The sequence below is a fragment of the Molothrus ater genome, chromosome 1, assembly GCF_012460135.2.
Source record: "Molothrus ater isolate BHLD 08-10-18 breed brown headed cowbird chromosome 1, BPBGC_Mater_1.1, whole genome shotgun sequence".
Lineage (NCBI taxonomy): Eukaryota > Metazoa > Chordata > Aves > Passeriformes > Icteridae > Molothrus > Molothrus ater.
Genome location: NC_050478.2, coordinates 43,694,175 through 43,708,241, shown reverse-complemented (window position 1 = coordinate 43,708,241; position 14,067 = coordinate 43,694,175). Strand labels below are relative to the sequence as shown.

Sequence of the window (14,067 nt, the reverse complement as noted above, 5' to 3'; positions counted from 1 at the left end):
ACAATATTTAGACTGAGCTAAGAGGAATATTTTGCAAACTAATTAAGATAAACTGAGTTATAGTACCGAACATGAACTGTCTGTAAATTTCTGAGAGAAATTAAAATTTAAAAAAGGATTAATAATGCTCAAGAGAATAGTAAAAGCAAAAAGGCAGCAGTCAATGAAGCTTGAGTAATTGAGAGTGTAAAAGCATGTGTTACTGATTTATAGTCCTCAGTTTCAGCTGGCAGAAGAATTCTACACCTGGCACTTGTTTTCATTGAAGAATGTAAATATTTGAACACTAAACACTATTTTAGCAGATGGTATTCATCATTACAAAATAACCCCTTTCCTTTTCTTTAAATTAGAATTTCCTAAGCAGTAATGCTACATGTAATTTCACAAAGTATATAGAATGAAAAATGGTATTGGAAGTAGGTATGATGGAAAGGAAACAAGGTGAAAGGATGCAAGAGGGGAAAAGCGATGCCTTGACAGTACTTTCCCATCTGTGGTTGGCTATCTCAGAGATTTTTGTAATCCAGGACTGTTCAGTAGAGAATCTTCTCCCTAGAACTGCATTGCAATTAATTTCCTGAAATCATGATTTCCACAAGAATTAAGAAATACTCCAAAAACATTATTAGTGTATAACAGAGAGGTGCAGGATACAAATCCTTTGATAACATTGTAGAATTTAAAATTATTGCACTTGTTCCTGCCTTTTTTCCCCACCTTTGTTGTCCAGTTTATGCCCAGCCAATCAAAATTGGGTACAGAAACTAAAGAATACTGGGGAGTGGAATTAAAAATTCCACTCTCAAGAGTACACACATTAAAAAAGATCTGATTGACATCAGTGTAAAAACTTTTAGATTAGGGGAGGAGAGAAACTACAGTGTTTATGGGTGTGTGTGTATATATATATATATATATATATATAAATCTTGTGATTGTGGTCAAGTATTTCAGAACACATGTAGAATAAAACCTAACCTCTGGCAGGAGGTATTTAAAATGCTTGTCAGGATTAGATTTTTTTGATATTATATATTTTCAGCCTTGAAATACCAGCATATTTTCTCTGGTGTACCTCTTGCAGTTAACATGGTGGTTTTGGCCTTGTTTTTATCTAGCAAGCTGCCAAAGTTTATCGTGGAAAGAAAATGCCTGGTAAAATGGGTAACATCTACAGGACATCTTTTGGATTAAAGGTGAGTTCTGGCTATACCAGTGTGTGTATAAGGTAGTGGCATTGCCAAGCAATGGTGTCCTGTCTGCCATCTCTGCAAGAGTCCAGACAGCAGCATCTTGAAGTAAGCAAGCTGGAAAGACCAGAGCAGCAAATGTGTTCTCCTGTTCTCTTGTGGGTTACAAATAACTTATCTGAACATCCTTTTGTGTTTGTGGTACCCTGGGAACTGGGATTTCAGGTGATGCTTCCCCATTCAGTGTGATTTTCCTTATGTCCCTTGACTTCTGCCTTTGAAGAAGGAAAACAAATCTTGGTGATTTCAGTTAATGTCTCCATGCCTATTCCATTGTTCACACCCAACCCAAATCTGAGTTGTTTGAAGCTCTGACTTGGTCATGGCCTTTCACTTTCATGTGCAGAAAGGGGGTTATAGTTTCTGTCCTGATTCTGATTTGTGCATAGCTGCAGCAGCTCCTGAGCTATTAAAGTTACTCTGTCTCTGAAGGCAACCTCTCCAGTTTGCACAAAAAGCATTTTCACCTCTAGTTTGCCAAAAAGTGCTGCTGTTGTTCTCAGTTTACTATAACTAATTTTTTGTAGCAGAAAGTGTGTGTGTTCAGTTGAGCACCTGATTGAGTTAAGAAATTAACATATGGTAACAGGAACATTTTCACAAGGACATTTGTTTTACTTTGTCACCTGTGATGTTTTTCATCTTTTTCAACTTATTCCTGTTAGAGGGAAAAGAGGCCTAGGAGCTTTGCTTGGTGTTACACTGAACAAAGAGCTGCTTTACCAAATACAGTCTCCAGCCCTTTAAAACTGTTTCAGTCTCTTGCATTAGGAAGCTTTGCACCCACAGTGGCATGTGAGTGAATTCTATGGCAAGTTTAGGCCTGTACAGAACATTTTTCTTCCCCAGGGTATCACAGCCAGTTACTCAGTCTGGGCTTTGCTAGACTTCTTGTAAAACTGGGAATAATCTCTAAACAAGACTTAATGTTTGATTTTTTTTTTCTGTCTCCTAGGTATGGAGGATCAATACAAAACATGACATTATTTATGTAAATGGGTCTGTTCCAGGTCACACCAATTGCCTGGTGAAGGTATGTTTGCTACTTTGAATACTGGTATTAGTGACTCCTAAGCTCTCTACAAATCAATTTCCAAATGAAAAAACAGTGGTAGGATGCAATTTTCATTTCTTCTGAGAAATCTTGTACTGTTAAATCAAAGGGCAGTGGAATCAGTTGTGTGATAGAGCGTGGTCAGCAGGGGCAGTAAGCACTGAATAGCTCAGTAGGGCACTCTAAATGGCTTCTTCTTAGATTTGCACCCACATATCTTAGGATACACCAACACAGTTGCTGAACCCTGTGGTAAGTAAGCTGTGTTCATCCCCTTTGAATGCCAACATGAGCCTGTAACATGGTGGTGAGATTTCCAGAATGTTATTTAAGTGTTATATTGATGAACAGACACACAAGTCCTGCTTTAGAGATTATTTAAGCATTCCCATACCCAGTAGCAGTTACTTTTCCAAGAAGCAGTTGAGGTACACAAAGAAACAGCTGGAGTTCACAATAAAGATCTGAGTTCCCTTTGGAATCAGTATAAAGGTGCCAGTGGTATTTTCTGTGGCAGTCTGCAGAATTCATTTCAAATTATTTGGATATTGTTTCAGTTTTCTGTAGACAATCTTAAAACAATGAAGAGTCTGATAAGTGTTCTTATGATGTAAATAATTCACATCAAAGCAAGAAAAGTGCTTTTCAAGGGTAGTTTTCAAAGTAGAATTTTCTTTGTTACTTTCTTTCTACTTATATTCTGCAAACCACTTACTTGGAAGAAGTAGTTTCCATTCTGACTGAATAAAGTGCAGGGTATCAAATGTCTTTGCTATGAAGGACTATGAAGAGTTTGGTATGCATGTACCTCTGTATCTGAGAGTTTTAAATCCTCAGAATCCCTCAATGCAGGGATTTAAATGGTTCAGGACTTGAAAAGTTAAAGAGTTCAGATGTTTTCAAATAGTTTATTATCTTCTGGTTTACTGTGGACATCCGGTTTTTTTTGTCTCTTAGTTGTGGAGGAGAACTCTACAGCTACTGGGCCTGTGTACAGCAACCTTGCCTTCAAATAGGGTTTTTACCCATAGAAAATTAATGTTTCTATGCAAATAAGACCTTTTGTCCTGGGCAAGGTATCTCTTAACTGTTTTTATTTTAATGTCCAGCCCAAGTCTGGGGAATACATTACACATTTTTCTTCCAAGTATAGTGAAAATTGGTTAAGAGATGTACAGGAAAAGTAGTTTTCAGGACAACTTCTGCAAAATTACTGGGTGTGATATCAATTACATAGAATTAAGAGTGTGGTTTGACTGGCTTTTCATCTGTATATTTGACTGAATGAACTTTTCTTAACTGTGTTCAAAGTATTTTTTCCTAATCCTGAGGCATGAACCTGGTTTCTCAATGTCAGTCTGAAATTTAATTAAGTGGGAATTTATTTAGGATTTTAGTTTTAAATAATAATGTGTGCATACAAGCAGCATAATGTAGCTGAAAAATTGAGAAATGTTTGATGCCCAGACTGTATTCTTTGATCTTAATAGTTCTCTTAAGCAAGAGTTAATTGTTGAAAAATATTGTGCATCTTGTTACCCTGGTAATGCCATTAAAATCCACGTTGGTGGCAAATGCAGGTACACGTCTCACATGTTTTATCTGTAAGGATGCAACATCTTATGAAGCCCCTGAGACTGAGTACAGTGCCTGTTTTTACCAGATTATAACTTTTATTCTAACTAGACTCAATAATCTAATTTTTATTTCTGATTTTAAGTGAGTTAAGCAAACAAGCATTTATTACACACCTGTAATATAAATTGTTTTTTAAAACAAAGCTCTGTGTGTTAATACTGCACATTCTTATGTACACCATGAAGATCTCATTCAAACAAATCATTCTTCCCTTGCTGATCAGACACTGCACGTTCTGCTTGGAAAAGAACATACATGGGAAGAATGAGGCTTTTCTTCCCTTAGAGCTCCTTGCTTAAGAGAGTATATGAAAGATTTTGACCAAAGTGCTGCGGACTCAAATTTTCATGACATTTAATAATAAGTAACATTGTATGAGGTCAAGACACAGCAGTAGGTGTCACTGCTATTAAGAAATAGGTCTCCCAAAATTGCTTCCAGTCTTATTAGGAGATTGAAGGCAATATGTAGTAAGCTACATTTCATTCCAATTCCTTGAGCTAGTGGATCCATTCTGTGGCTTTTTCCTTGCATGGGCCATATGAATTACATTACATTCATTTTTTCCCTTATTTTTTCAAATATATCTGCGAAGAGTAGAAAAGGCTTTAATTATAAAATCAGGTAAAGCAATGCTATTTGGTTCTCTGATTTCTGGGGGTTTTTTTCTCCATTAATCTTGCTGCATTCATCTGTGGTGTTTTTAGCTTCCTTACACCTTTCTTCCACAGTGTTTTCTTGTTTGCTTATAGACATTGACTTCCAATATATTGTTGTATATTTGTTTGGATCTGTAGTTGGGGAGAGGAATTATGGGATATTAGCTGCTGTAATTACTGTTCATTCCACTAAATACCTGCCTGTAATAAGTAGGAATAACGTCTAGGGAATTTGAATCCATCTGTCTTTGAGTTCCAGAGTGAAATATTGCATAATACTTCCCTTTTTGTGTGCCTCCAAGGGGAAGGCATTTGTGTTCAGTACCCACTCTGTGTTGCTTGGTAACCATTAAAACCATAGTGCACCTTTAAAGCATATATTTATTTTGTATGTTGTATTTTTGGAAACTTCATGCATCAGCACTCAATTCAGACAGAGATGAAGCACTTAAATTTTTCAAGTTTTGTTTTCAGCAGAATAAAATTGCAGAATACTGGGATTGATGGATTTCTGTTTTTAATTAGAATCAGCTTTCATTTGATATTGCACATTGAAGTATGCAGGTAAATAACTGACATCAGTAATGTTTCTAGCCAACTGGAAAACTAATGTAAAAAGCTTACATAGATTTCTTTCTCAGTTGCAAGGTGTGATAAAATTAATAAACTTTAGGAGTGTGCTGGAATGCACAGAGTTCTTCTGTTACAAGAATAACATTGCAGAGTAAGCAATTGTAAAATTTGTGTGTTGGGCCTATCAAGATTGCCTACCTCAGGAAACATCTGTTTCTTTCTGGGGTATCTTCTTAGATCCCAGGGCCCGTAGTTACCATCTATAACAGCTTTCTCTTTCTAAAGGTGATGGCTCTGGATTGCTCTCCCAGGTGTGTTATCAAAAACTCCTCTTTTGTCATTCAAGAGAGATGCACAAGACTTAACTCTCTTTTCAAGTAGATGCCTTTTAGTGGAGAGTAATATAGTATATTATAATTCACGATCTTATACTTTGTCTAGGATAGTATTTTATACCTGCCCTGATTTTCAGGTACCTGATTTTCTTAGGATATTCCGTGTTGATCATTTTAAATATATCACTTGTAGTGAGAGCAGAAATTCTGGCAAATCTGGTAGCCCACAGGAGTTGCTTTGCAAGCTGATACTGAACTAACCTTTTGTATGCTAGACCTGAGTCCAATTGAAGTATCCAAGTTGCTTTAGTATGATGTTCCACTTGAGCTAGTAACTTAAGTCTTGACATTCCTGTTTTTGTTTGGCTCTTTTTTTTTTTCAAAGAGAAGTAGTGATTTGCATCCTACTTATTTTATACTTCCCATTGTTACTGTGCTGTGTTGCTTGTTGTTGATGCCTGGATTGGGTGCCCTCTGCTCAAGTTGAGGACATGCAGGGATAGTGTGGTGCCTTCAATTCTTTCATGTTCTCTGTCCTGTGCCTTGGGCCTCATTCATAGAGTTGTGCAGAGGTCTAGGGGGGATTTGTATGGCTGGGTTATTTTTTAAGACAAAATAAGGCTGGTAAGAAATGGATATAATTCTTGGGTTCAATTTTTATGTCTAGCTTCAAAAATAGCAGGGAAGCTGAGTTAGGTGATGTATGACACCTCGGGAGCTTATTTCTAATCATTTTCTATATTTAAACATATTTTTATACACAAATAGCTTGCATTCTTTGCTGTGGTTGCTAACACAGCCTGAAGCCCTTTTAAACTACAAATGTGAGTTCTGACTAAACATCAGTTTTTAACACTTGTTTAAGACCACATTAAGCCTTTTGTGGTGATAGATTTCTGAGTTTGTGTTTGTTTGTACTACCCATTACACTGTCAATATAGGGGACATATATAAGTGCAGTTTATTAATTGTCTGCAAAACCCTTTATGACTGTTCTAAAGATTTAGTGACCCAACCAGCTCCAATTTCAGCTTTCTCTAGTATTTTTCTAGATAAAATGACCTGTCAGAGAATACACTGTAGTGGTTATACCATCATCTGTATATAACATCTATCTATCTATAGTATAGTCTACTGTAATTTATAGTGCTATTAACACAGCAGTTGAGTAAGCCCAGCATTTATTATATGAGGTATACAGCAAATGCTTTTATGGATAGCAGTAACAGTTTGGACTATGAGCTTGATTCCTTCTGGGGATGAGAGCCAAATTCACTGGATTTTAGTAACACAGCATGAAAACTTACTCCTTTATTAGGGAGGGATGTTCTCAGGATGTTACTAGGAGAGCAGGAAGAGCTATGCTGGGTCACCTGCACTTCTTTTCTGTGTACTTGCCTATACAGACAGGTGTAGCTGCTGCTGCTCCACACCAGTGAACCTCTTTATACTGCTGTGAAATTATTGTTCCTGTGTCTCTTACCTCAGATTACTGAAACCTTTGGTATGCTGGGCCCTTCATAAATGTAAAGGGAGTAATTAAATAATTCTCTTGAGAAGACAGATAAATCATACCATGTTTTACCTGCTGAACAATACTTTCAGGTGTAAAACGAAGTTGAGTTCTTTAAATAGTAATGATAATGACAATACATGATAATAGAATACCATCTAACTTTTTTTAATTTCAAGGAGAAAGAGTTTCATGTAGCTTGGTAGTGATGCTCTAAGATAGCACTTTTTTACTTTAAATTGCATTTGAAAGCTATGAGTGTAGAGAAAGATGGAAAAAGAGCAGTAGCTTCACCCGTCAAAAGAAATACTGCATCAATTATACCAATAAAAAAAAATGACCATATCAGAAGAAAACAATTTTAACATCAGATGTGACCTGTGTTTCTGGGATCTGTCAAGCTTCTGAGGAGTTTGGAAGGGGCAAAATGAAACTGTGTTGTACTGCTCTGGGTGCAACAATGGTCTGTTAGAGCTGTTTCAGGAGACTCTTAAAACTGTTTTAAGAATTCTCCATATCACACTGAAGATACTCTGTCCAAAATGCCCCTTGGCATTAATATGTAATTCATACAATGTTAAGTCTGGACAGAAATCTTAAATTCATTTAAATAAACTAATGCAGGACTGAAATTAGACTTTTGCATTTTCCTTCAGTTAAGAGCAGATGTCTTACTGCCAAATCCTGTCATAAGAAATTGTTTTAAGAAGTAATGGGAAAAAAAATAGGAGGAAAACAAACATTTCACTTCCTTTCATTTTCTGGATGTCCAGAGCTGCCTGCAATAACACAGCCTATATGTAACAGCACATACTATTTCTTGATTAAAGTAATCTAAAATAGCAAAAAGTAGACATGAAAACATTTAAATAAGATATGCATGAAATGAATAAGTTATCATAAATAAAATCATTTCTTCTTTCTGATACTAACTCATGTAGGGATCATGAGGGGTTTTGCTGTTGACAGAGAAAGCTTTTGGTGTGTAATAGGATTAGAGAGTAAAGGAGAAATCAGCAAGGGAAATAATAGATAACCAGTGAAACAGTTAAAATGGGGTTTCAGATAGCAAAAGAAACAGCCACAGTGTATTGAAAGGGAAGGATGACGTCTCTGAAGATGCCATCCTTCAGGTGACACTGCTGAAGCTCTCTTGACTGTTTCTTCTGAACTCACTGTTGCAGCAAAGGTCTGTGGATTGGACCTCAGTCTAGTTCATTCCAGCTAGATGTGCAGTGTAAATTGGGAGCTACAGGTCTGGCAGTTCACAAGACCATAGAGAGCACTTCTGTAGAAGAGCAGTGTTCTACTTGAAAAGCTACTTAGCCATCCTAACCAGTGCAACACATTGAACCCCTCATCCCCTCATTCTTAGCAAAAGGCATTCTTGTGTTTATCAAGCTTGCCCTTAAAAATATATTGGAATGCCAGATTTATTGTATGTACTATCTGCAGGAATCCTCATGGATTTTGGGAAAGGTTCAAGTAATAGTAGATATGAATTTGGTAAATACAGTGCTGTCAGAACAGAGCATTAAGTGGGCACAAAATTTTTTTAATTTAATTTTTGGCATAAATCAGAACTGTCCTACATGAGGTCTTTGTCCAACCTAATAAGAACAAGCATCCTGTTCCTTAAAACCCCACCAAAAACTAAGAGGAAGAGTTTATCTTCTCTCTACTAAAATTTTGTCTAATCTATTTGCACTTTTTTTTTTTAATCCACTTGAGTATAGTGCCTGAAGGGGATTATTACAGCTCAGGAGGAAGATGATATGTAACAATATAAAAAAGAAGAATTTAATTTTAAATCAAATTTAAGAATTTGTAGCTCTTTTTTTTTTATTCAGAGATACGAGCCTTCTATCTGCTACTGCAGGCAAACTGCTTTTTGCTGATAATTCTTGCTACTAATTTTCTTCAGAGATTGGAGTTTCAGGGGCTAGATTTTAAATCTTTCCACATGTAGAGAGGTCAGTAAAGGAATTTCTCTGTGGCACCACTCTTCTCGCAAATAAGCTGTCTTAGAGGCTCATGTTCAACAAACTTAGGTACAGATTCCTGAGTGAAGAATTTTAGATGTTTAACTCTGCAGTAACTGAGCAGCTCTGCAATAGCCAGAGGGATTCAGTACAGCACATGCACATATCTTTGCAAAATTAGTTGCAATAATTAGTTTGCATCACGCATACAAATGCGCGTCTTGTTTGTTGAAGAGGTGATTACGCTGCATAATAGAACTTGGAATGTCAGGTAGGAACATACTGTGAGAAATAAGCACTCTTAAAACAAGCTATACTCCTATTTTAATAACATTGTAAAATATTGAGCAATGAATTCATATGAGAAGGTTTTGATTCATTGTAATGACAAATTCTCTTTGTATTTTTTGTTTGTTTAGTTTTGCTGATTTTTAAAATCTTTTTAAGGATGAGTACATAATGTTAAATTCAATATCTGGGGTTGATGTTAAAGTAACTGATGATTATACCTGGAATTCTTTAAACAAGTGGAATGTGAATGCTGTTGGGTTTTTCTTATGCATGCAAGCTGAGTTCTTTAAATTCTAGTGTATCACTGTCTAAAAATCTTCTGTAAGATTTATTAACCCTACTCTCCCCCTTCCTGCTTTTCAGGTCAGAGATAGCAAATTGCCTACTTACAAGGACTGCAATAAAAACCCTCCATTCCCTACGTTTTTTGCTGATGGAGATGAAGAACTGCCAGAAGACCTTTTTGATGAGGAGATTTTCCAGTTCACAGATCCATCTGTCACATTCGCATAATGTTCCTCGCATCTTTGAAAACACAGTTTTGTTATTTTCATGTACATCGCAATGCTGTATAAAAGTAAGCCTATGAACTGCAGTCTGGCCAACTGACTTAAACACTTCAGGTATTGCCATTTTGGTCAGGTAATCAGATTTCCCACTGTCAGTCTCAAACCTGTACTTAAAGCAACAGGTGGGTCTGAGGGACAGGTTGTAAAGCACACCAAACTGTGTGTCTTCAGTGACCTTTTGTCTTCTGCCCCAGGCTGTGAAAACCTACACAATCCTGAAAAACTGCTGTTTTGAAGATGGTTCCAGTTCATTTTCTGAATGTGAACAAATTCTGTTTCTCTTTTATGTGAAGTATACTGGGCAACTCTGATCAAATCAGAAAAAGGTTCCAAATCTGCCTTGGCATCTGAGGTGGGGGGATCCATGAAGAATTATCCAAAATAAAACAAGAAAATGCGTGAGCATTGTTTTACAGAATGAGCTTGTTTTGTTTCCCTTTTTTGTCCAGATCTCTTTATCTCCTTTTGCCTTTGTGTTTAATGTAGCAAATACCCAACAGATTTTCTGGAGGGAGGGTGATGGTGGCCATATGTAGGGTGAGGGAGTGTTTGGGTGGGAAACATTCAGTAACAAAGCAGCACTAGGACTGCAGGGGCCACCTGTTTGTCACCTTTGCTAACAGCTTGTTCTGAACTTCACTGAGGTCCCTTGAATGTTCTCTGGAGAAGTCTCTGTGCATCTACCATGGCATTTGTATTGGATTCTTATGCTGTTATAGGAGAGCTATTTCCAAGGAAAGAGGCCAAATGTGAGGCATTTGTCTTTATGCTAGTGCTCATTTTTCTCTTCTATCCCACCTTTCAATAGCAGCTGGGATCGTGCCCCTTCTGCTTTTCACTTTGCATGATTTACTATTTATAAGTTTGATCTTTTGGATTCTGTAAATCTTCTCATGTACAGAAGTACCTTCATAGCTGTCAGTGCCATCTGAGCACTTCACTTTACTCACAAGCCCTGCAGTAGTTCAAGAATTTGCATACAGTGTTACCATTAATACCCTGGCAGTGTTGTCTCCTCATCTTTGTAGCTTCATCACACGCTATGAGCTCAAAGGAAGCCACAGGTTTATGGCAGTACATTAAGGTGAACTTTTATTATGTCAGATAATATTTCAGTGTGGGGAAAATCACCAAAGTACTTCAATTCCTGTTTCTTTGGTAAGAGAACTTTTCCCTTTCTGGCATAAAAAGTGAAATTGCAATGATCTGATCATGTTGCTCCAGAGAATGACTACAGCCATTCAGACAATCCTGTAGTTAATGTTGCCTTCCATTTGTTCAGTTTTAAAGTTTCTGTTGAAACCAGTATTCTATCAGAGTAATCTCTGCAGTTTTGATTTTGAAATGTGTGCTGGGTGTGAGCTGTATGATTTTTTGAGGTGCTGCTTATTCAGGTCCTGTTTTTACTGAGATGCACAGGTGAAACCTTTTCCATCTTTATCAAGAGTGCTTGAACATCAAAGACAAGAGCCTTCATAGCTCAACTGCAGGCTGATGTCTGAAAGTATTTTCTGTAGAACAGAAACAGAGGGAGATGGGTGAGATCTGCTGATGTGAGCTCAGAGTAGTGCAACTCAGATTGAAACATAAACTTCCATTTGACTCATTCTTCCATCAGACATTGGAAGGCTTATGGTGTTTTAATTTTCCTTGTTGTTTTCATCTCTGTTTTCTGCTCTTCTGAGTAGAGAGGGGACTTTGAGTTGAGAAAGCCAGGCTGAATTTATTTCAAGGAGCAAAATTGTTCATAAGTGTGATGACACCAAATGCCTTTAGCCCACCTACAAGTTTGTTCTTAGAAAAGGTTAAGGATGTTTAATGAACTATTTTTAGACATTATCAAAGGTGTTGAAGCTGAATATTTATTCATTGTGACCAAAGGTTGTGGCTAATGGAGATGTGCTTTTAAGCTTCAAATAAAAGACAAAATTAGGCAAATATCAAGTCCTCGTGTCTCAGATGAGCCAACAGTTTCTCATGCAAAAGGATGTGTTAATTTTTGTGAAAAGGTAGACCAAGGGCTTTGTTGCAAGTAGGTGTATCTGTGTGTTTTGTTGCTGTGTCTGAGTAATGACAGTTTAGAGCCATCAGGTAACATTTTCTCAGGCAAGCAACAACAGCAACAAAAATAAGTTCTTATTCCATATTACCTGTAGTTATTTAAGGAGAAGGAACTGAACATGTTACCAGAGCTCTGAATCCTGTAGGACAACATCCTACCCAAAGCTGGGAGCTGTTATGCTGCCCAAGGAAGTAATCGCTGGCAAGCTCTGCTGCCGGTGCCATAACTTGATAAGGTTGCCACAAGGTCTCCCCAAAGACTCCTCCTGTCCAGGCTGAGCAACCCCAGCTCTCTCAGCCTGTCTTCATAGGAGAGGTGTTCCAGCATCTGATCACCTTTGTAGCCTTTTTCTGGAGTCACTCTAGGAGTTAATTCTGTGCCCCTGTGCTGTGGGCAAGGCACTGACCTGTGGTTTACATGTCCAGGAGCTCATTAACCCTCTCCTTATGCTGTTGTGTTTGTTGGGCTTAGTGGGGTGTTTTTAACATCAGGAACATGCTCCTCTGGAGGAGGATGTAGGGTTAAGCTTTAGCTGTATCTGTGGCTTCATGGTGTGACTGCTTTGAAAAATAAATACTCTTCGATAATAACCCCTCTCAGTGGTTCTGTAATAGTACGTGAATAAACAGTGTCAAGCTTACAATATAAGTTGAAAGTAAAAAGACAGCAGGAAGAGGAAATCAAAACACTCATGTATCTCTTGACAACATAATTGCAGCCATTGATTATAAACAAGGAAAGTTTATTTCTCTTGAAATACCATACTTTCAAATACCATTGCTCTGTCATTATGTGAGACTGATAAACATTTTCATTTGCTATTTTCACTTCATGTGGAAAAATGTGGTTTGCTCTGTTAGAGTTTAACAAATATTATTCTAGTAAACTGAAGGGTTGACAAGAGCTTATGTGTAAAATTCCACCTTCCTTGCTGTTTCCTTGCTGAATTTTAGAAGTTCTGGAGGACTTCAATGATCCTAGAGGCCTTTGCCAACCTTGAAGACTCTGTGATTGAAAGAAAAGAAAACTGATTAGGATGTAAACTATGAGGGGGCTGATGTGCATAACCCAAACCCCAATCAGAGGCTTCCCACTGGCAGCCTGGTGCCAGCCCCGTGCTTGTGAGCTCCAGCACACAGGCTCCCTTGGAATGCCAAGGTGAATGCTATTCAAAGGAAGTTGCTGGCCCTATCCTAGGGTGCCTCATAAAATCTGGCTAATAGAGGGGCCCAGTAACCACAGTGAAGACAGTGGTGGGGCTCATTAATTTTAGGATTGCTGTGTCTGTAGCTATGGCTTGGCTTGGGTCGTCATTCTTCTGATTTATGTCATTCCCTACCCCCACTTTGAGATTTTGCATGGGAATGCCATGGTTTCATAACTGTAAACATTATTTGTACACAGTGTCTTCCAATAATTAGCTCCTCTGCCCTTCAGTGCACAGGTAGTGCTTATTAATTGCATTTAATGAGCATCTCTCTCCTGCAGCAAATTGCCCTGCTTTGTTGCACACCTTAGCATGTAGCATAGCTTAGTATGATTTATTCATATAACACACTTGAAGGCACTTAACATCTCTAAGAATATGCCGGAATGCTGACCTTGGCCTTGGGTGTTTATTGGTTTTGGAGACAGCATGCAGTTTCTGGGGGAGGAATTTAAATTGATTACACATAGCCTTAATGTTATCACACCAGAAAAAGAATTCATTTGGATGGGCGCAGCTCTGCTGTGTCTGAAGTGTGGCAGCAAACACAGATGGCAGTTTTTCCTGAGGAATGTGCACAGCCAAGTTGTGGTGTCAGGTAGGAGGGGGGTACCTCAGGACTGGGAGTCTCCAAATTAAAGCAGCCTGCTGACTTCTACCTCATGAAGTACCCCAAAAACATGTGGGATGTGAACTGTAGAAGGCTATCCCACTGCTCCAGTACCCTGCTCTTGGGTAAGTGCATCTTCCTTGCATCTCTCCCCTCGTTTCACAGAAGTGTGTGCGTGGTGAGTGGGAATGTGGCACTGGAGTGGCCATCAAGAAAGATTTCCAGCAGCATCCATGTCCGTAATAATGTCCTAGTTCTCCCTCATTCCATTAAGGTATTACATATGGGGTTCCACCTTTATGCATGGTTGATACAGCTTAG

General features: G+C 38.0%; 1 protein-coding gene across 1 annotated transcript in view; it reads left to right on the top strand.

The window, feature by feature from the left end:
- MRPL3 (mitochondrial ribosomal protein L3) overlaps window positions 1-10,285 on the top strand; it is a 28,675-nt gene extending 18,390 nt beyond the window's left edge. Inside the window, exons 8-10 of the mRNA XM_036398769.2 lie at window positions 1,122-1,199; window positions 2,209-2,286; window positions 9,662-10,285. Of these exons, the coding sequence (XP_036254662.2) occupies window positions 1,122-1,199; window positions 2,209-2,286; window positions 9,662-9,811 (306 nt within the window). The 3' untranslated portion in view covers window positions 9,812-10,285. The remainder of the gene's footprint in view (window positions 1-1,121; window positions 1,200-2,208; window positions 2,287-9,661) is intronic.
- Window positions 10,286-14,067: the final 3,782 nt, after the last annotated feature.